Raw genomic sequence first — 22,349 nt, forward strand, 5'->3', positions numbered from 1 at the left:
TCACGGGACGTGTAGTCTTTCTTCGTGGAGGCGGGGCTGCCTCAGACTCTCTCATTTGGGATTCAAATTCCATGCATTTTTTTTTCCAATTTTTTTTTTAAAGAAACAGAAAATGTTGGAAAAGCTCGGGGTAGCATCTGTAGAAAGAACAGACAAGTTGATATTCCAGGAGTCGGAGGCTTCATCAGAACACCAGCTGAGTTTTTCCAACAGTTTTTTGTTTCAGATTTCCAGCAGTTCGCTTTGTGCATCGGTCTCCTCGTTTAGTTTGGCTTAACAAGCAACTGTCTTCATCCAAAAAGGGTCAGCATTTCGCTAAACTCGTGTAAAAGTTTTAACTTGTTAACCTTTAAAGGGGCAGGTGATAATCGTGATATTGTTTTATGGCAAAGTAATACAGCTATTAACTACCCTGCGACATGAAACTCTTATCAGAGCGCACGCTGAACTAAACATCATTCATCATTGTGTGGGGGGGAAACAGTAACTTAAATGATGAACTGCAGCTTTAACGCTGGTCACGTGCATGCACATTGCCTACGTCAGAGATGTTACGTAATTTTAATTTATGCGTGGGGCGGGGGGGAGACGTCATTTCCGACAGAAAGATGGCGGAGCCTGAGCTGTTGTTGGACTCCAATATCAGGCTCTGGGTGGTGTTGCCCATCGTCTTCATCACTTTCTTCGTGGGTCTGATCAGGCATTACATCTCCATTCTCTTACAGAGCGATAAAAAACTCACAGAGGAGCAGGTTTCCGACAGGTAGAGGAATTACTTTTAGACAAATAATAACCTGCCTCATCACCATGGAGACCATCTTCTTTGCCAGAAGCTCTTGACTGATTGTCAAATAATAAACGTTTAATTGTTTTTCTGGTTTTATTTTGGTAACTTTTTTTTGTGAATTAGTTTGAACGTTGTAGCGTTTGCATTTTTTAATTCTTTAAATATGTTTTATGGGTTTTATTTGTAATCTCTCATTTCTGGCCTTTGAATATCATTAATATACAGAATCTGTGAAGGGGTTGAAGTGAAGGGAGAGTCTGCTCCCTAGAGATCCAGATTTTCAACAATTAAAGCACAGTTTATTTTAGGCTGGTTCAGCCTGAGAGCTCCCACGAGCTGTTCCCATTTGTCGTGTACAAAGGAGGAGTTCTACACACAGTATGCACAATAGAAGGGCTAAGAGATGAACTTTGAATGTGTTGTGTATGCTTAGGTGACAAAAGCAAATCGGTATTGTGACTGGCTGGAGTCATACACCACCGTGTTTGGGGTTCCGCTTGCTTCTAATGACCCTCTACTTTGTAAGATACTTTATAGCTATACCAAATTTGTTATTGTGTTGAGAGAACAGTACAAATTGAGCTAGTTGTTTGTGCTCCACATTGATAGAATGGTGTGGGTAACATGTTTTGTTTTAAAAATCCATTTTAAAAAATGGTGATGACAGACTTATGACAGGACAGCCTAATTTCTCAAGAATCAGCTATAATTTTAATATACATATACAATTTGTACTTAATTTGCTGGTATAGTTTCATTTATGAACAAAATAAATACAGAACCTGTTATCATCCAAGATTTCTGGGGGCTTAAAGCTTTCCCTAGGTAACTTGGCCCTCCTTATGTTTTTGGTACTTTTTGGCCCCAAGATTTGATAAACTTAACAAACTCCCTCAAATTTTTGTTAATGTATAAATGTACTACGGTTGTATGTTGGGGTTTTATTTTGTCTTTGAACTGGGATGGGCTGGCTCCATTGTCCATAACCTTGACCGTAGCATGGTACTAACGGTTTGTCATGTTGTGATTGCAGATTTAGCCACATAATCTGCAGTGTTTCCTCTCCTCCCTCTGCTGTCATTTTAATATTTTTCTCCCTATTTGGGTTTATCCAAGAAACAGACCATTCCTCAATTTAAAGGGAACCACACCTGTCGGTGCTATTCTGTAACCAGCTATAAAGTGTACAAGGGTCATCTGGGATGATGTGTGCTCTGGTTAAATTACTTATTTTTAATTCCACCCCATTTCTTATGCAGAAGAGCCTAGCTTCCACTCAATACTATAAAGAGTGGGACGAAGAGGTGGTGACTGGTATTCTATCACCTCCTGGCACTGGTATTTGGCAGCACAGGTGTTTGGTGACCCAGTGCCATCTGCTGCAATAGTAATATGCCATAATTATTGAAATATTCTTGTCCAGTATTTACTGGTAGCTTGTTTAGAAAGTGTCAAACATACAATCTATGGGCACATTTAACGGGTGATTTAAAAAAAAAAAAGTTTTCCACAGTATCTACAAGTTTTCCATATTTTGTAAAAGCAGTTTTTCCTGTATATTTTAGAACTAGGCTGACCTAATGGTTTAAAAAAATTAAATCTGTTTTTTAAAAAAAATAAGATGACAGATGTTATATTTTCACTGTCTGGATAAATATCCAGATATTATTGAACAAGTTCCCCTGATGGCTTAGTTAGTAAATACACTGCCTGGTATATAACTCAGACATACAAACCATGAAGTTACCAGGGTGTTTGGTCTGTACTGGTTTAGCTGAACTCAGTAGGGATACTATAATTGGCCTTGGTGCCCCTATCATAACATAGTCAGCACATCTGCAGCAATAGCTGCGCCTCTTATCACCACCTTTTGCTTCTGACCTTCATCCTTGCCCCGCCCAATATCCTTGTTTTCACTTTGTTGCTTGATGACGTTATCTACGGTTTGGGCCCATTTCCACATGTTTGCTGATGACACCAAGCAGTATCACTCCACCATCACTCTTGACTCTGTGACCACCTCTGTGAATTGTCAGATAGCTTGACAGGATTAGGTGAGCCCAAACTGCCTCCATCTGAAGATCAAAACCATCTTATTCAGCTCCTACCAAAAACTAGCTTTACTTTTTTTAAAATTGATTTACTGGATTCATTTCTTCACTATAAGGTGCAACAGTGGCAAACAGCTAAGTTGAGATAATTTGTCTATCCCTTTTATCCAGGGAACATAACATAAGAACATAAGAAATAGGAGCAGGAGTAGGCCAATCGGCCCCTCGAGCCTGCTCCGCCATTCAATAAGATCATGGCTGATCTGATCCTAACCTCAAATCTAAATTCATGTCCAATTTCCTGCCCGCTCCCCGTAACCCCTAATTCCCTTTACTTCTAGGAATAGTGAAGGAATACATTTAAAATTGGGCCAAAGAAGTTATAGTTCATTTCTTATGTAAAGTAAAATAAATGTATTGAAAAGTAAGCAGTAGTATCATGCTCCCTCCATTTGTTTCAATTACATCCTATACAGTAGCAAGCAGATCCAGGCATTAATCCAAATTAATAAGCAAGTGAAATTGCTCAGTTCGGACAAAAGGAAAAACACTGCAGATGCTGAAAAAAAGGAAAATGGTGGAAACACTCAGCAGGTCCATCTGTAGAGAGAACTGACGAATTCATGTTTCAGGTGTTCAGGTTGTAATTAATATGGAGATTGTGTGCATTTGTTTTCCTTTTGAGGAGCTAATGAAGAGAATATTGTGGTTTATTTCCTTGTTTATCTGTTTTTAAATAAATTCACTTGATAGTCAAAAGTTTGAAACACGATCTGATGTTGAAGTGCTATCGCTTTTCATAGAAGAAAATCCTGTGGAGGCAGGTAATTGACAGAAACATTTTCTGTTTGTTATCCTGAGCATATGACTGAAAGCTTAAACTTAGATCTCCAGGGCTGATGACAATGCTCCCGTAGGGAATTTGACTTCCCTTGAGAGTAATCAAAATACGAAAGCTGAAAGATTTAAAGAGGGATAGAAAAAAAACCAAAAATCTAATAGTTAAAGGGAAATAAATTGTGACAGTAAATATGCGAATCAAACAGCAGCATAGATTTTCAAAACAATTATGCTCTCAAATGAGAGGTGGTGCAAAAAAATGAAGTAGTTGCATAAAATACCCACTGGATGGAGTCTGTGCCAACTGAAAAGAATTGGAATGACAGTATAAAAAGGTTAATAAGCTTATTCCTCACTGTACCCAGGGTGTCTCCCAAAACCAATCACTTTTTTTTACACACCATTGTTTTTTAGTGTGTAAGCTTCACCTGCTGCATGCATTTCTGATGTTGTAGTCAAATTGTTTTGATGTGGATATATAAAAAAAACTAGAAACGAGAAATAGTTGTTTTAATAACTTAGTGATTAACTGAAATACTGTGTTGGCACTTGGCCATGTGAAATAAGGACAAAACTCACCAGTTTCGAAGGAGATTATCAAACCACTGGTGAAAATGTTGACATTGCAGCCCGTCTGGTATTTCTTCTCTTTCCATTGCATTTACTGTACAGTCTGCTAAAGTATCATTGATTTTGTTTTCTTTTGCAGCCAAGTTCTGATCAGAAGTAGAATTCTGAGAGAAAATGGCAAATATATTCCAAAACAGGTAAAATTATATATATCACTCTTAACTTCTCTCCTTATCCCCATAAAATAACTTGTTAGCCCTCAGACAAGAATGTTGATGGTCAACTAGTTTGTGGGCTTGAGCCAATGTAGTTCATTGTTAAACTGAGTGGCACAAAGTGCTGGAAAGACTGTTGGCTTAACCACCTGATTTTATTTCCTGGACCATGTACCACTCTGCAGTCTGGAAGGTCTGCTGCTTTTGATCCATTACTAGGAGGAGGATGAGAGAGGCCCAAGGCATCAGTTTTTCATAAGTTTCAGTATGGTCATCTGTAATGTTCTCTTTTGGTTCAAAAATTTGAACATTTCAGATTCTTCTCCCTTTCTAATGACAGGCAAAAAAACTAGAGAAAAAGGTGACTTTGAATGCAGTAACTTGTGCTAGGATATGGTTCTAGAGGTGGCAACTGCACTCCAGTAACTAATCCAAGTTGTCATTCTTGACATGGACATTGAGTATTGGCAGGCTGTTTGATCGCAGCTAAGCACCATATTGTTCCCATTTAACATCCACGTACTTGAACTTGCAGTATGGGTCACAAGATAGTGATCAGGAGCAGGAAGTCTGGCCATTTTCTCATTCTGTAGTCTATGGAATGCTGAGGCCCATTGTCGGGGCCCCCTCACTGCTGTTACAGTTGAAGTAGGTTAACCCAGCAAGGGCTAGGGATTGATCTTGGCATCTTAATGTACATGGCTATCCTGTTCTTGCCCAATGTCCATACATGCACACTCTCAACAGGGCTGGGATGAATAGCAATCAAAGCTAGTAAATGATCCTGCTTATTTGTGCTCCCTGGCTGGTAAGGCAAACGGGTGACCTGGTCTTACTTTCCGACCAGTGCTGATCTGTAGCTGGCCACTTGAAGGTGCTCAAAACTTGGTATGCATGGCTTGCACTTTCACCTTCCCCCGAACCTGGGCAAGTACCTTTTATGGGGCCTTCCACCAATAGAATATAGATACATAGAAAATAGGAGCAAGAGTAGGCCATTCGGCCCTTTGGGCCTGCTCCGCCATTCAAAATGATCATGGCTGATCGTCTAACTCAGTACCCTGTTCCCGCTTTTTCCCCATATCCCTTGATCCCTGTAGCATTAAGAAATATATCTATCTCTTTCTTGAATTCATCTAATGACTTGGCCACCACTGCCTGCTGTGGTGGAGAATTCCACAGGTTCACCACCCTGTGAGTGAAGAAATTTCTCCTCATCTCGGTTCTAAATGGCATACCCCATATCCTGAGACTGTGACCCCTGGTTCTGGACTCCCCAGCCATCCGCAACATCCTCCCTGCATCTAGTGTGTCTAGTCCTGTTAGAATTTTATATGTTTCGATGAGATCAGCTCTCATTCTTCTAAACTCTAGTGAATATAGGCCTAGTCGACCCAATCTCTCCTCAGATGGTGTTGGGACCTTGGCCAATGGAGAATTTTTAAAAAATATTTTTGCATTCTAGATAGTTCAAAAATAATACATTTATGTAATTATCCAAATATGATTGGATTTCATTCTGTATATTTCTAACCCACAGTTATTTTTTTCCTCATGGTGAAGTTGCAACATATTTAAATTCTATTCGTTTTGACCTGTTTCCCTATTTTTAACATTACAGTCCTTCCTAACACGGAAGTATTATTTTAACAACCCTGATGATGGATTTTTCAAGAAGACCAAAAGAAAAGTTGTTCCACCCTCCCCCATGACCGGTAATGTTTTTTTTTTCTGATTATAAGATGTGTAGGGGATATATAATCTGTCATTTGTACGAGACCCTAAACCGAGGTGAACGTAAAAGATCCGGTGGTTGTATTCAAAGAAGAGCAGGGGAGCTCCCCCAGTGTCTTGGGCCAACATTTATCCCTCAAACAACGTAACCAAAAAATAGATCATTTGGTCACTTTTATCTCATTTCAGTTTGTGGAACCTTGTGTGCAAATTAAGCTACCACGTTGCCTACATAACAACAACAACAACGACGACTGCACTTCAAAAGTAATTCAGTGATGAAGTCCTTTGGAACGTCCTAAGGCATTATATAAATGCAAGTTCTTTCTTCTCTTACTAAATTTGGAGCATTAACAAATATTCATGGATCAGCTGGTTGAAGAATCCAAAAGCAATCAAGTTAAAATTGGATCATGTGGTCAGGTTGTCACTGAAGTTTTCCAATTTGCTGTGTACTTTGGACCTCACGATGTTATTGCAGCATACGTTTCTATCATTACTTCGATTTTTTTTTGTTCTTTGGAGATAACCCATATCTCACCACTTTGTGATGACAATGCATTGGCACTCCAATGTGGTATTTCACCTAAATCATCCTGATTTATAGGGGTGGACCAAAACTGTCAATTTTAAGCAGCAAGTCCATCAGCATTTTGAAAGATAGCTTTAACAATTCAGATGTAAACCCGGTTCTGACAAAAAGGCTACACTTTACACATTCAACCTGTTTTTTTTTCTCTCCTCTTTGTAGATGCTGATGGACCTGCTTTGTATTTCCAGCATTTTCTGTTTTTATTGAACCCTGGTTCATGAAGTCACAGGAGTGGAACTTCATGATGTTGTGTCAGAGAGAGTTCTACACAAGATTTCTCTTCCTGGGCAGCCTGTCATCAGTTTTAAAGAATAAACACAGTAACATAGGCAGTTGTAAGAGTCTGATCATTGTACATTTATCTCCATTCAGTCAAATGCACATAACCTTTTTAAAGAAAGTAATCTGCTGGCACTTTAGTTGTTAATCAGGAATATTTACAGGAAATTTAATTTCAACCTGCACCTCCTTACCCTGCAAGATACCTTTGTTGCCTTCAGTCAAGATGACGACAAAGCAGGCACTCCATGGTCTGTGAACAAAGGTTTGTTGTAGCAGGGACCGTGGGCAATGATTTGGAGTCCCTCCCACCCTCCCCAGATATGCAGTGTTCTCCTGTTGGTAAAAACACAAGACATGTTTGTTTTCTGTAACTTATTACAACTGGATTGACATGTGTGGACTTATAATGGGGCAGATTGGTGCAGCATGTTAATGTATCACATTACAATGTGGAATTGTAGGATGTTGGTTCATGCCCATTGTTTCCCACACTAAGTTATCAATTTTAGCTGATCTGTTGAAGGCGATAGAGAAAGGAAAAGTGAATGAAGGCGAGGTCCATTCTCTTTCCCCGCTGCCACCCCAGAAAATGCAAAATCTGAACGTTAATCAGCCCGGTATGCTTATATGCACCTCCTAGTGACTGGTTGGAATTAGGAAAATGTCTGACCATCTGTCTACTTCCTTCAGCCAAGGACCGGTGCATGATAGTCGGAATTTCACATCTGATTTTCTTTCTTCCTATTTTTGTATCTTAAGGGAAAACAATTTGCTGCTTAACAGGCTGATCTAAGGTATAACAATATGTCTAATAAATGTGGTAGAAATTGTGTCTGAACAAGAGTTCTTGCATTGCTTATGATAAAGGAGATGAAACTGAAACCTAGTGATTTTTCCCAATTTCATATTTCCAGACCCCACCATGGTGATGGATATGATGAAGGGCAATGTGACCAATGTGCTTCCCATGATTCTCATTGGTGGCTGGATCAACTGGACCTTTTCTGGTTTTGTTACCAGTAAGTAACACACTAGAAGAATAGAAATTAAATTTAATTGTTAATATACTGTATATAAATTGATTCTTTCTGTTCTTGGACAAACATCAACTGCAAGGAGGTGACCTGCTCCTTTTCACCAGAAACAGTAAAACAATTTCCTCCAACTGAACATAGGGAATGCAATTTATGGCTTCTGTCTTCCCATGTAATGACTCAATCACTCGACCCAGAACATGCAAAATCTTGGCACCCTCTTTAACTCAGAGTTGATCTTCAAACTCCACTTCCCATCCAACACCAAGACCACTTATTCCAACCTTCACAACATTGCCTGCTTCCATCTCTACTTAAGCCCTCCAGCACTGAAACCCTCATCCATGCTTTTATCACCTCTGGACTCGATTTCTCTAATGTCTTTGCTGGTTTACAGGAGATGCTAGAGAAGGGACCACATTAACTTTCCCTCTGATCTTCTTGACTTTAATCCACATTTTCCCTAACATGTCTGCAATGTTGAAGTGTTAGTACAGCTCTTTCAGCTGATTTCATTCCATTATACTGTCTCGGTGGTATTCATTTTGTTGTTCTGATTTATTAATACAAAGCAAATCTGCAGGTCTAAATGGTACTAGAAACACATCTTCACATAGTCCAAATGTTAATTGTGTTCAGGAAATTGAGGAAAGAATGTTTTTACAAATACTAAAGCACTTTCTTTTCCCTTTAGCCAAGGTTCCATTTCCTCTGACGCTGCGTTTTAAGCCTATGTTACAGCAGGGAATTGAGCTGCTCTCACTGGATGCTTCCTGGTATGTTGGAAAGTACACATAAGAAAAGTCAAAAGATCAAAAAAGGGTATTTGGCCCATCAGTACTCATCCCTTTAGTGCATGTTACAGATATGATGCACCAAAAGCAAGCAGGAGAGGTTGGGGTGGGGTGGGGGGGGGAGGAGAAACTGAATTTTAGAGAGGCTGTATGTAACTTTTAGAAGCCTTCTAAAAGTTGGAAGGGAGTTGCAGAAGTCTGGGCACAATGTCTGAAGAAATGGCTACTAATGGTGAAACCAAGAATAAAAAGAAATAAATAAGAAAATGGTGCCTTAAAATGCCCCCTTTTTCCAATGGATGGTCCCTGCCATAGGGATCATAATTATTTCTGACTGATAGCCTTTCGACCTATTCAGTACCACTTTAAACATCCATTAAAGCAGGGTAGGCATTGACAAAGGCTGTAAGTCGGGGTCATAAAACTCTTGAGACTCCCAAGTCTACTGAAAATTCAGTAGGTCTATTGATTTTTAAATGGAAACTAGATCATTTAGGTCATTGAAAACTCTCTCAAATCCTCATGAGTTTTCTATTAAAGATTCCTTTCTTTTCATTTGTGATTTTTTTTAAAAATGGCACAGCGTCTATTTCTTGTACGCCTTCCAATTGTGTTTTTTTTTCTCTGACACATTGCTAATCCTCCAAGAGCATGCACAATATGTCTTTGACCCCAGGGCTGTCATATTTGTTCAGGGTGAAGTAGAATGTAGTTTTTAATACTTCACCCCCCTCACCTTCCATCAACCCTCCTTTCTTTAGAACATAAGAACATAAGAACATAAGAAATTGGAGCAGGAGTAGGCCAATCGGCCCCTCGAGCCTGCTCCGCCATTCAATAAGATCATGGCTGATCTGATCCCAACCACAAATCTAAAGAACACAAGAAGTCGGAGCAGGACCCGGCCACATAGCCCCTGGGCCCTCTCCGCCACCCACAGGGCATTGACCGATCCGAACTCAGCTTCATGTCCAATTTCCTGCCCGCTCCCCATAACCCCTAATTCCCTTTACTTCTAGGAAACTGTCTATTTCTGTTTTAAATTTATCTAATGATGTAGCTTCCACAGCTTCCTGGGGCAGCAAATTCCACAGACCTACCACCCTCTGAGTGAAGAAGTTTCTCCTCATCTTTGCAGTAGTAGGTTGTTCATTTGTGAAAGGGTAGCTTGGAACCCACCAGTTACAATATGAATAATTCTGAGCAGAGGATATGTGATCTTGCCAAGCTGCACTTTCTTCCATTATGTTGACTCCAGGGACCTCCTTTTCAGATCCTTCCATGGTTACAACCCACCTTTACCAGTAGCACTTTCTAGCCTTTGGTTCCATACAACACCATCCACTCCTCCATCAGAGGCCAATCCTTTGTTCATTACCCTGATGATTTTTGGAATTTCCTCCTAAAATCTGTAGAGGTGATGGGCTCTCTTAGTGCATCTGTTGTGATAGAATTGTAGTCCTTAATCAAAGTCTAGACGGATGACGATACAATATACCGCTTTGTTAAAAATTGTCAAACACCAGCAGCTTACTCCACTTCTTGGTGTAGCAGTAAGCTGTACCAGGTTAATACCTGGACTGTAATTGTCACTGTGCAGGTTCGCAGGTAAAGTACAGCCAGTAATTACTGCCCATGGAACCATACTCTAACATGATCTGCCTTTTTAGGTGAAGAGTCTGTAGGGAAATAATATATGGGGAAATTGGAAGAAAAAAAAATAGAAAAAACATGAATCACATTGTTTGATTTTGGTTGGGTAAGTTCGATCAGGTGTTATTGCTGCTAGGTGGAGCACAATCTAGAAGCAAGATATAAGGAAAAAATACATAACTGGGGATGCTTTCATGATGTTCGAACACTCAGCACATTGACTGGAAGAGGATGTCTGGTGCAGCAAGAGGTATACAAAGTTGAGTAGGGCGGAGGAACGTTGTCACATTTGCTTTTAACAGGTTTTCCATTCCTTTCAAACTAATTACATTGTTTTTTGTTTTTACTTAGGGTGAGCTCTGCATCTTGGTACTTCTTGAATGTGTTTGGACTCCGAAGCATGTATTCCTTACTCCTGGGACAAGATAATGGTAAACAGTGACTTAAACACTTAGTCATTATGTTTTGATGGTGCATATTGTGCATTTGGGGTGGGGAAAAGAGCAAGGAGCAGAAGTGAGACACTTTCCCACAAGAAAGAAATATTAAGCCTTGCTGATCTACACATCTAGTGACTCGTTACATCTACACCATTTTGAGATTGGATAATCCATAAGGAGCAACAAATAAAAATACTCACGTTTTACTTGGATATGGGTGGGAAGAAGGAGAGAGAGTCTGAAATTAAGCATGCGCTATTTATAGTGTCTTTGATTGCCTTATTGAGGGGAATTTAGTACAAAACAGTAAGTCTTCCTGCTGCAACTTTTCAAAACTCAAATTGTGTTTTAAAGACTGTGTCCCAAGAGACTCCTCAACCCCTTCAGGCAATAACAGACTCTAACACTAGGAATAGATAACCAAAAAGAACAGTTGGGTTTGAGTGAGCTATAGGCTGTAACACAACTTAGTTCTAAAGGCTTCATAAACTGAGCTCTTTGACTTTATCAGACTCTCTAAGTTGTGTTCAAGCCTTTTAATGCATCACAATTCAGCTATTGTGCTTTAGTCAGGAGGGTGCTGAGGATCCAATGGCACCATTTGAAGGAAAGCATGGAGTTCCCCAATGCCTTAGGCAACATTCCTCCCTCAACCAAAAAGTTAATTGGTCATTCATCCAATTGCTATTCATGGGATCTTGCTGTATTTAATTGGGTGCCATGTTTGCTTACATAAATCACTCTGCTTCAAAGTAGTTCATTGCACACTCAGGAATGTGAAAAGATATATAAATGCTGTTTTTTTTTCTTTTAGATTTTGAACAAGTACATGGTACAATATTCAATTACAGTTTTGAAACTTTAAACTAGTTGATTAGAGAACTATTTTCTATGTTCTCTGGTAGTCTCTGAAAACCAGGACTCTTTAATGTGTTTTGCCAACAGCCTGTGGAGACTGAAGCTGGCAGGTGTTCCCTCGTCTGAATGCACAGTCTCCTAAAGCTGGTACCAAAACATATTTCAAAGTGAGAAGGAAGAGAAAAATAGACTGGTTGATGGTACTATTTTATTTATTTTTTTAAAAGTCATTGATCCTTTGCAGTGTATTTACCAAAAAAAAACGAGTAAAATAAAGATGAATTTATACAGCACATTATCATGTCTTTTAGAAATGTCCTGAAATCTTTCACATCGTTAACTACTTGGAGGTATCAAGTAGGCAAAACACAGTGGCTGTTTTGTGCACAGCAAGGTCTTGTAAACAACAGTAAACAATTGGCAGTTAATCTGTATTTGGTAGTGTGGGTTGATGTCTTCGTCAACAGTAACCATCAGGAGAACTCCCTGCCCTTGAAATAGTGCCATGGATCTTTGGTGTCCACTTGAACGTCTCATCTAAAGGATGGATGAGTATAGAAGATGCAGGTGTATACTAATGGTGCTAATTATTTTTGTTGAAGACTCTAACTTATGTGTTGGAGGGAACAAGCATCCAGCTGGTAGAAATGGCTGATTTGTATCTCCTGTTTTGAGGATGAAGGGAGAAAGCAACTTGCATAAGTTGGGGCTGGTAATTCAATGCCACTTAGTACATTTGGACACGATCGGTGGAAATCTCACAAAGATCATATTCAGTTCAGAACATCTGATGTAAACTTAATGTGATCTACTCTATGGGGAGGCAATACTCTGGGCTGTAATGTCAAATCAAAGTGAAGGCTGAGGAAGTGATGAGGATGGTGTATTATTTCTCACCCCTTTGATCTGTTTTAACCATGTGCCATTTTTGGAATGAAGAGGACAGGTAGTTGCCCTGGCCTCATGACTCTGATCTTGTTACTCCTGGTGTGGCTTAGGTTTGACCTCTGCTGAGTTTGCTGATTTGGGGTGGCAGTAATTGGACTAATCCACATCAATAACTCTGATAAGGGAAAAATTAGGCATGGTTCCTGCTCCTGATCACAGATCAGCAGCAAAGTATGTGGATGTTGTGAGAACAGGACGAGACTTGGCTGTGGTGCCCCTGTCCATGATAAAGTAGCCAGCTAACAGTCACTATTTAGCCTCATGATTTTGATTAAGTACCAGATTGTCACTGACACCTTTAAAACAACATGAGTGGCTTGAGGAAGGGATAAAATTGGGGAGGAAAATAGAAACTGGTTATATAATTGTGTATTACTTTTTAACCACATGCCAGTTAGACTATTCTAAAATAGTGGCATAACATTTATGCTGCAGAATGATAAAATGTGTATTTGAATAAACTGTGAATTTCCAACCTTAACAAGACCATCCAGAGTTGGGGTAGAAAATGAGATAGAAAATTGGTGGCTCAGTCAACAAGCAATAGTACCTTGCATCAGCAATTGGCATTGGCAAACTATTTGCCCACATGTCCGGAAGGGAGTGATGGGTTGTTGGTAGGTTGGAAATTGTACCAGGTGGAAAAATAATGAAGCAGCTGATAAAATGTAGAACAGTAATTTTATGTTTAACCTCTAACTTGTGTTAGAGGGGTGGAGACACAACCTTGAACTTGGGTATAAGTCATAATCATATTGAGAAAGATAGCCAATTAATCTTTTTATTTGTGTTCTGGATGTAGCTGGAGTTGTTCTCCTTTCAGAACAGAGAAGGTTAAGGGGAGATTTGATAGAGGTGTTCAAAATCATGAATGGTTTTGACAGTAAATAAGGAGATACTGTTTCCAATGGCAGAAGGGTCGGTAACCAGCGGACACAGATTTAAGGTGATCGGCAAAAGAGCCAGAGGCAACACGAGGAAATACTATTTTACGCAGCGAGTTGTGATGACCTGGAATGCACTGACTGAAAAGGGTGGTGGAAGCAGATTCAATAGTAACTTTCAAAAGGGAATTGGATAAATACTTGAAGGGAAAAAATTTACAGGACTATGGGGAAAGAGCAGGGAAGTGGGACAAATTGGCTAGCTCTTTCAAAGACCCAGCACAGGCATGATGGGCCAAATAGCCGCCTCCTGTACTGTACCTACTATGTGGGTTGATAATTTAACAAGGATTACAGTTTTATTTTTAGAGAGATATAACTTATGTTTACTTTTTACACTGGTTGCCAGTTTTTCCAGTGCATTTTTATTGTTGTTGCTTCAAGAAATAAATTGATTCTGAAAGCATCTCATTGATTGAGAGACTCATTGCACCTGAAAAGTAAACCACGTTTGTTTAGAACAGCTCACCAAATGCAAGAATGTGTTTCTGAAATGAATGGAGAAAAACCCATACATGGTTAACATTTGCCTTTATCAGACTTTTTAAGTGGTTTGGCCTGGTTTTTTTTTCCCACTTTGACATCTAATTCAGTGAATTCAAATGATCCGCTTTACCTCTTTTTGTAGCTGCAGACCAGTCTCGTGTTATGCAAGAACAGATGACGGGAGCTGCAATGGCGATGCCTCCCGATACAAATAAAGCTTTTAAGGTATGCCATATCATGTGCATTTTAATTATATATTCTATAGCATTGGAAATATCCCATTACAGTCCCTCTAATATTACCCGAAGTATTTAATTTCTATAATATCCTTTCTCTTTCATGATGTTGCACTTCCCCACAGGAAGGAAAAGAAAACTGATTGATCAGTTATCCTGAACCCCATTAACTGCTAATTTGAATGGTATTGGCAGAATCTAGGAAGAGGTAGTGGTCCTCCACTGGGGAAGAAGGGAAAATGCAAAATCACTTTTTTTTTTAGAAACTTCACATTTTAGGAGAGTTTTTGTTTGTAACTTTATTCTGATGAATCTTCCATCTTACTGAAACGGTGAGCAGGAGATTTATTGCCAGCCCTGCAACAATGCCATTTTTGAGCCATACGACCTTTGTGAGAATGGGCTGTGGTGATCGCTCTCTGCAAAGATTTTCTTTGCAATCACTTCGCACTTCCCCAAACCATGAATGTGCTGCATCACAGTGCCACTAACATGCCATGATCTATTGAGAGATGACGGCACAAAATTGAATCTTCACTAGAAGTGACAAATGTGGTACATGAGTTGTAGCAGCATCTGTGGCAGGAAATACTCGATGAGTAGAAGTTTGTGAGGCAATGATTGATGGCACAGGGCTTTCAGTGAGTAAAGCATTCTTCCTAGAACATGACTGCAATCTACCCATATTGTCTGCTTCTGTGTAGCTTGACGTTCCCCAATGTCGGAAGCTCTGACTAACTGACTGAAAAAATAATTTATTGAACATTGGTCCTGATGACCTCATGTTCAAATGCACCACACTGAATCATCCAGACCAGAAAGTCCCCAGGATCGATCCCTAGTCTGTGCTAAGTTAGTTGATCTCCGTTGGGGGAGACTACGTTTAGCCGCAGAACTCCTGGGACAGTGGTTCCTGCTCCTGATTACTATCCGGTGACTTCTGCTGAAAAGTGTGCATGTGTGGACAGTGAGAACAGGATTGGGCTCAGTTATGATGTTCTCCACATTCAAGCAGCTTGCCAACACCTAACTTGTAGGCTTGTACGTGAAGAATGGCCACGTGGAATGCTGGAGGCATCTGATGCCACTGAGACTGTACCTCAGTATGAATGAGTACTTTTAAGAAGAGGAGGGAGAAAATTGATGGGGAAGAAAAACTTGAATGCAAGTTGGAATAAATCAGGCAATTAGTAGTCTAAAGATGAAGGGCAAAAAAATGAATACTCAATTTTATGTGGTTCATGGTTTTTATTCTGTAGGCTGAATGGGAAGCTTTGGAAATCACAGATCATCAGTGGGCCTTAGAAGAAGTTGAAGAGGAACTCATGGCCAAGGACCTTAATTTTGAAGGGATGTTCAGCAAAGAGATGGAGACATCGATGTTCTGAGGCACCTTAACCAGTGACCCCCGATTAACCTCCTGCTACCTTAACTTGTGTTTGTAGTAAGACTGAGATATTTCTTCTGAAGTCTTAAAAATTCACTTGAAAGCATTAGAAATGTTTATTACAGCTTCAAGTTACACAAACCACTAACTTGATATTTTACTGTGAATTTGGAATGCATTAGTGTAAATCAGTATCTTGTATTGACACTAGACAAGAATAGATTGTATTGTTTCTTCTTACACCCTAGGAATTGACTCCCACTATTCATCCATAAAAGTGCAAGTTAGAAGTCCGTGGTGTCTGACCAAATGTATTGAACCCACTTTTTGTTCATAGAAGTGTGAAAAATAATACTGTTCTCATGTAGGCAATTGTGTGTTTTTTGGATAACACTTGGTGTTGCAGTATGTTGCATTGGGTTTATCCTGCGTTGGTTGGAATTCAGAAGTGAACTGCATTTAATGTTCACCTTGTGTCTATATTTTGGCATCTATTGAGTTCCTTTTTTTTGTATTATTAATGCTGAGGGAACTGGAGTAAATAGTTGAGTTTTTTTCCTTGGATAGCGTGGATATCTTGGTTGATGTAATGAAAAATTACAAGTGTAGCGTGTTGCATAATGCACAGTTTGGTTTCCCGATCTCCTCAAACCACCATTTTGTGTCCAGCATAACAGCCCCAATTAATCCAACATAGCTGGGTTTTAAAAAAATTTAAACTAAAGGTTTCTTGACCCTGCAAACTCATAGAAATTGAACTACCACAAGAAACGGCAATTAGAGTTGTCAAACAGAGATCAAATCCACAGATTTGCATAACCAGTACTATCAATGTAATTGTGCATCACCTTTTGGCTTTTCTGTTCCTGTAATTTCACATCTTATCGCCATCATGGATTGGTAACCCATAGATGGCTGATTACTCTTGTAGTGTAAAGAGGGAAGTCACAATTTGACTGTTCAAATGTTGAAGTACTGCCCGTGATATTACACATTACCATCACTTTATTTTTGCTTTGGAAATATAACCTTTCTGGAACTCTGCTTCAGACATTTTGAAATATCCTGTTTAGTAAGGACACGGTTTGAAGTTCTCATACTCTGTATATGTATTTCTTCTAACACATGAAACTACTCATTTATGCTAGGAACAGATAGAGAGAAAACTGGCTGTTGCCCCTAACCCTTCCATCATCCTGTAATCCCATATAGCTCAGTGAATAGCTGAGCCATCCCTACAGGGAAGTTCCAAGTTCAGTTCCAGCCTGTGCGGTTAGCTGGTCTCAGCCATGGTGGCAATGGGGAAATGTAACTTGGTCTCTGCCGTCTTCGTTCAGGGAGGGGAAAATCAGCTAGGGTCTTGTTTCTTATCACCATCTAGCAATCCATGCTGGAAACAGGCATCTGTGTAAGACTGGATATGGACAGGTTTGGATGAATCTGTGACTCACTCTATGGTGGAATAGCCCACTGACCTGCACTATCAAAGCTTGCATGCAAAGTCTGGGCATTGGGAAAGGATTTGTATGCTAACAAGTGAGAAATTAACTCTTTCTGAAGAGGAATGGGAAAAAAAATGGCAATATAAATGTATTTGACTTTGTTTTTTATTCAGCAATTCCCTGCATGGTAGTTCAGATTGGGGGAAAACTGAGTAGGAGGTTAAAGGTAGAAATTGTTTTTTTTTCCAAATGCACTTGGGATTAAGCTGTCAAGTCTGCACCCATTTTCTCCATATTTTTGAATTGGTCTAGATCTCAGACCTAGGATGGAGGTGGATCTGGACCAAACCAGAAATATGGGGTTCCCATTGTTTCCAAAACTAATATGTAAATTTAGACAAATTTAGTATGAATCCAACATTATTTTCATATATTTAATAATTTCAGTTTGTAAACAATCTGCTCCCTGAAATGATTTCTGTCATGCCTCAGATAGAAACCATCTGACAAATAGAAGTATCTGTGTGCGTTCTGGTCTGACTCGTAACAAATGTTGCACTTGACCCTTGGTTTTGCTTTACTGATTTTTTTTTCTCTCTCGATGCCCTCCCTCCCTTCCTCTCCCTGACTTACAATTGGATATGGTTTTGCAGATGCTGCTAGCCCTCCAGTGGCCATTCTTCACTTTTGAGCCCAGAGGGTGAGTGGTGGCAGGTTATTGGCCGATTGCTGGGAGGCATCACAGTTGAGCCCAATTCTTTTCTTTCCCCCACCCCCCACATTCAGTCTATCGGGGTGCTGAGGCACATCATGCCTCTATACTACCACAGTCGAGTTTGATTAATGCCAGCAATTGAACCTGTGGCATTAATGAGCATTATGGCTCAGTATCGCACCTGGCAATGCATTTGCAGACTGAGCCACTGGGGCAAGCTGTTTGGTCCACTTTTTTGCTACTTGTATAAGTGCTTGCTATTGCCAGATTTATTGGCAGTCATGTATGAACGGTGAAAGTCCCTTGTGTTTTTCTTAATTGCCAGTAGACATTACATTAGTGACCTTGTGACTGTGCACAGCCAGATAAGTTTGTGTGCATTTTGGTAACAATCATATTGGAGCAATGCATTAACATTCCAATTGAAATCTCCTTTAATTTGCAATATACTCAAATTTGGATGGCATCTTGCTGTAGTTGAGCATTGTGTTGTGCCATATATTCCAGCACAAGTGCACAAAGTTGCTCACTTGTACCTTGTGCAGCTGTTCTGTAAATGGGAATCATTTTGTACTGTCGGCCTCTACTTTCCTGCCCTGTCTCATGGAATCCAGGACCTGTGTCACAGATATTCTTAAGATGAAAGTAGTAATTTCATAAAGTGCAACAAGAGGCATGCAGAAAGCACCATGTGGCCTCCTCCTTAACGAGTAGGTCAAAAATGGGACGGTAGGATTCTTTTTGGTAAGAGGCAAACTCCTGTATTCCAGGTTTCTTTGGTCTTCCCAGACAACCAATCTCTCTCTGAACTGGCAATTAGATGATCAGCAAGAGCAGCCCAAGTACATTGACTCGCTCTGCGGTGAAATTTCATGCATGGTGTTAATACTCCTTTTTAAAATTGAGAATAACTTGTATAGCAGTGTAACTCGCAAACTGGGTTTGGCTTAATTAGAATCTTATATACTGTTGCTGGCGTCCTGATCAGGGCTATCCTTTTCTTGCTATTTCCAATACTGAAACATGGAGTTTCGGAGCTTAGCTTTCGTTCCAGCATCTCTTGCTGCTCCAGCGTCATGTTTTAGTAGTTCTGATAGGAAGGCCAAGAGCTGAATGGTTAACTTTGTATCTGTAGTTTTTTTTTAAAAACCCTCCCTGGAATACTCAGCAATATCTTAATCCTGTAGTTCCCTGACATGGCATCTAGTTATCTGCAGTTAAAATGTGTCGTCTTGTCTCAGCTCAATAATGTGCTTTAGTTTAAATGTGTGAGTTTTGACCATGTGAAAAGATGTTTATTGCCACTTCATCCCAGGAGCAAAAAAGGAGACATCTTCAAGCTGACCAAAAACTTGTCTTTATCATTGGTGTTTTACACTAGTTTCATGTCCACTGTTTTATAGTTTTAATGTTTAGTTGGATGTTTATTATAAAAATTACATTTATACAGCTGTTACTGGGTGTGGTCTAATAATTCATATGCTTTGTGTTATGAGTAAGTAACAGTAGAGACGTTTCTGACTGCCTCCTATTGAACCTTTTTGCAATTTAAGAATCTCACTCCTCCTTGACTTTCAAACACGTGTGCAATAACAATGTCTTTGGTTCGCAGCTTTCATTGTGAAACTACTTTTAAACCCATCCCACGAATTCTGTGGATGTAATTGTTGCATTAGTAATGTGACAAAAGATTGTGATCTGTTGCCTGTAGCATTGGTGGTTAAATGTACTTTCTGTATTAATACAGTATGGGTAATTGGGATTTCTCTGTAGATGTGTTTTTTTGCTCAAGTAAATACCAACAATAATACTGAGCTATGGTATTAAAACTAACTGCAATTAACATGAGCATTGCTGCAGCCACCTGGTAGTTTCTGTTTGAGCTCCTAAACACCTCCTAAGATTTTATAACTCATTTTCCATAGCTAACTAACAGACTTAATGAATTTTCATTGTTTTATTTTGTTTCTGGTTTGTGTTGTTTAAATAACTTAGGTTGCTGAGGTGACTCGCATTAGTCCTTCTGGAGTGGGAGTACACGTGAAAGTCTACGGTTTGATTGGGTTTTATTTCTTTTCCATCCCCACAAAGAAGTTTGTCAGTTGGAGTTGTAGAAATTCTTTGTTAAATTGCTGATTACATTATTATCTTGTTAAAAGTAACCAATAAAAATAGTCCTGAAATCTAACTTTGGCAAATTCAGAGGAAAGATAGTCAAAACTGAGCTTTCTTAAAATCTGGGTGGAATTTGTCAATGGTCAAATGCAAAGTTTAAACTCAACCAAGTTTTCTTAGAGTTTGAAGGTGGAAATTTGTTCAGGTGCATGTGGATACCATTTTATAGTAACTAAAAAGACTATGAATAGCTCACTGTCCAGGCTCAAACATGAAGAATGGCCACATTAGCAATGTACCAGAGGACAGCTGTTGTACCCCAGCAAAGGTCAGCACCTTCAGGAGAGGGAGGTTTTTTTTGAGCATGCAAATATATTACTGAAGCACACTTCATTTCACTCTGTTGTATGGCTGAGAATTACTGTTGGTACAACACCACGTCAGCTGCTGTTCCAGTAGTGAATCTGCAACTTTTGTGAACGGATTCAAGATCACACCCCGTTTTTCAAATATATTGTTAAACTTGTGCGTGCTCTTCAATTATAGGGCCTTCCCAAAGATAAAGGACATGAAAAGTGTTCCGTCCTTGTGGAACCTACATGGTTGAATGTGTACTCTGTTGTAACACGACTGATCCTTGTATGAATTTTGGACCTTTTTCAGTGTCTGGTTTACAACTCTTTTTATATTCACTCTGTAAAAAGTTGTTCCCATATTTAATAACGCTATCTGCGTGTTATTTTGCAGACAAATAAGCAGTTTTGTATGAGATGTTATTTTCAATATCTGTGTTTAATAAAGTTTTTGAGTAAGAATACTTTTTAAGTGTGACATGATTATTTCTGGTGGCCTCAAGGTAAGAAGTATGCAGTTTTTGTACAATACTGATGGAAATGGATAAACAAGTGATATATTGGTGGTCAATACTGTTCTCCGACCGACCATTTGGTTGCCAAAACTAAGACTAGTGGTACACGTTTTAAAAAGTCCTGGTTGTGCAGCGCATTGGTTTACTGATTAAGTCGCTCATCGAATCGATGGGTGAATCTCAGTTGTGGGTGCGCTAATGGGAGAAAAGCCCAATCCTGGACGCAAATGTACACATTTCACATTGAAAGCCAAATGAGGCAGGTAAATGAATTACCTTGTGTGCCAGGTGTTTGGCAGCCAGATCTCGCAACCTCAATTCACGCTGACCTTGGGGACGTAACGCCTGTCGGAGGCTGTGTTTTCCCAGGTGTCTGGGTTAACATTGCAAGATTTTAAGGCGGCCTTTAGGGTGTCTTTTACAGCATTTCATCTGTCCAACTCTTGTGATATCCGGACTGCAGCTCACCGTAGAAAACGGTTTTGGGAATTCTATAATCAGGCATGCAATCGACGAGTTCAGACCAACACAACTGGACCTTTTTGATTGTTGCCTCAATTTCAGTTATATTGCAGTGCTTGACAACATCGGTGTTTGGTATCTATCCTGTTACTTGATGCTAATGATACGTCTTAGACATCGCAAGTAGAAATAGTTAAATCACCTGAGCAAAGTAGTTGGATAGCAACTGGATGTCCTGGAGAATGTAAGCAAGTCATTGGCAAAGAGCATGTTGTGAACGGTTATCTGCATTACTTTCATTTTAGCACATAGCCGACGAAGAAGATGCCACCATCTGTGCAGTATCGAATATAGATTCCCGTCACCGTCCCTGAATGCCTCAAGCAGTACTGCAGCAAACGGTATGCTGAACAGCGTTGGGGCAAGAACACAGCCTTGTTTGTCACCATTAATGGTGATGACACACAGAAATTTGATCTTTTACTTGGGCCTTCATGCCAACATGTGGTTGAGGGGCAATGTTCACAAATCTGCCAGGACATCTGAACTTCAGAGGAATCTCCCACAGTCCATCATTGTTCACAGAATCAAATACCTGTGTCAAGTCAACAAAAACCAGAAAGTGCAGAAACGATTTACTAGGATGCTACCGGGACTTGATGGTTTGACTTATAGGGAGAGGTTAGATAGACTGGGACTTTTTTCCCTGGAGAGTAGGAGGTTAAGGGGTGATCTTATAGAAGTCTATAAAATAATGAGGGGCATAGATAAGGTAGATAGTCAAAATCTTTTCCCAAAGGTAGGGGAGTCTATAACGAGGGGACATAGATTTAAGGTGAGAGGGGAGAGATACAAAAGGGTCCAGAGGGGCAATTTTTTCACTCAAAGGGGTGGTG

The 22,349-nt window shown here is 39.7% G+C and overlaps 1 protein-coding gene across 1 annotated transcript; it reads left to right on the top strand.

Annotated features, from left to right (window-relative positions):
* The first annotated feature begins 595 nt into the window (after window positions 1–595).
* emc3 (ER membrane protein complex subunit 3) lies at window positions 596–20,940 on the top strand. Its single transcript, XM_067998450.1, has 8 exons — window positions 596–763; window positions 4,388–4,445; window positions 6,085–6,178; window positions 7,986–8,090; window positions 8,800–8,881; window positions 10,904–10,983; window positions 14,371–14,453; window positions 15,724–20,940. Exons 1-8 carry the CDS (start codon window positions 609–611, stop codon window positions 15,850–15,852), a joined length of 786 nt encoding a protein of 261 aa, XP_067854551.1. The 5' UTR covers window positions 596–608; the 3' UTR covers window positions 15,853–20,940.
* Window positions 20,941–22,349: the final 1,409 nt, after the last annotated feature.

This window comes from Heptranchias perlo, chromosome 17 (assembly GCF_035084215.1).
Source record: "Heptranchias perlo isolate sHepPer1 chromosome 17, sHepPer1.hap1, whole genome shotgun sequence".
NCBI classification, from domain to species: domain Eukaryota; kingdom Metazoa; phylum Chordata; class Chondrichthyes; order Hexanchiformes; family Hexanchidae; genus Heptranchias; species Heptranchias perlo.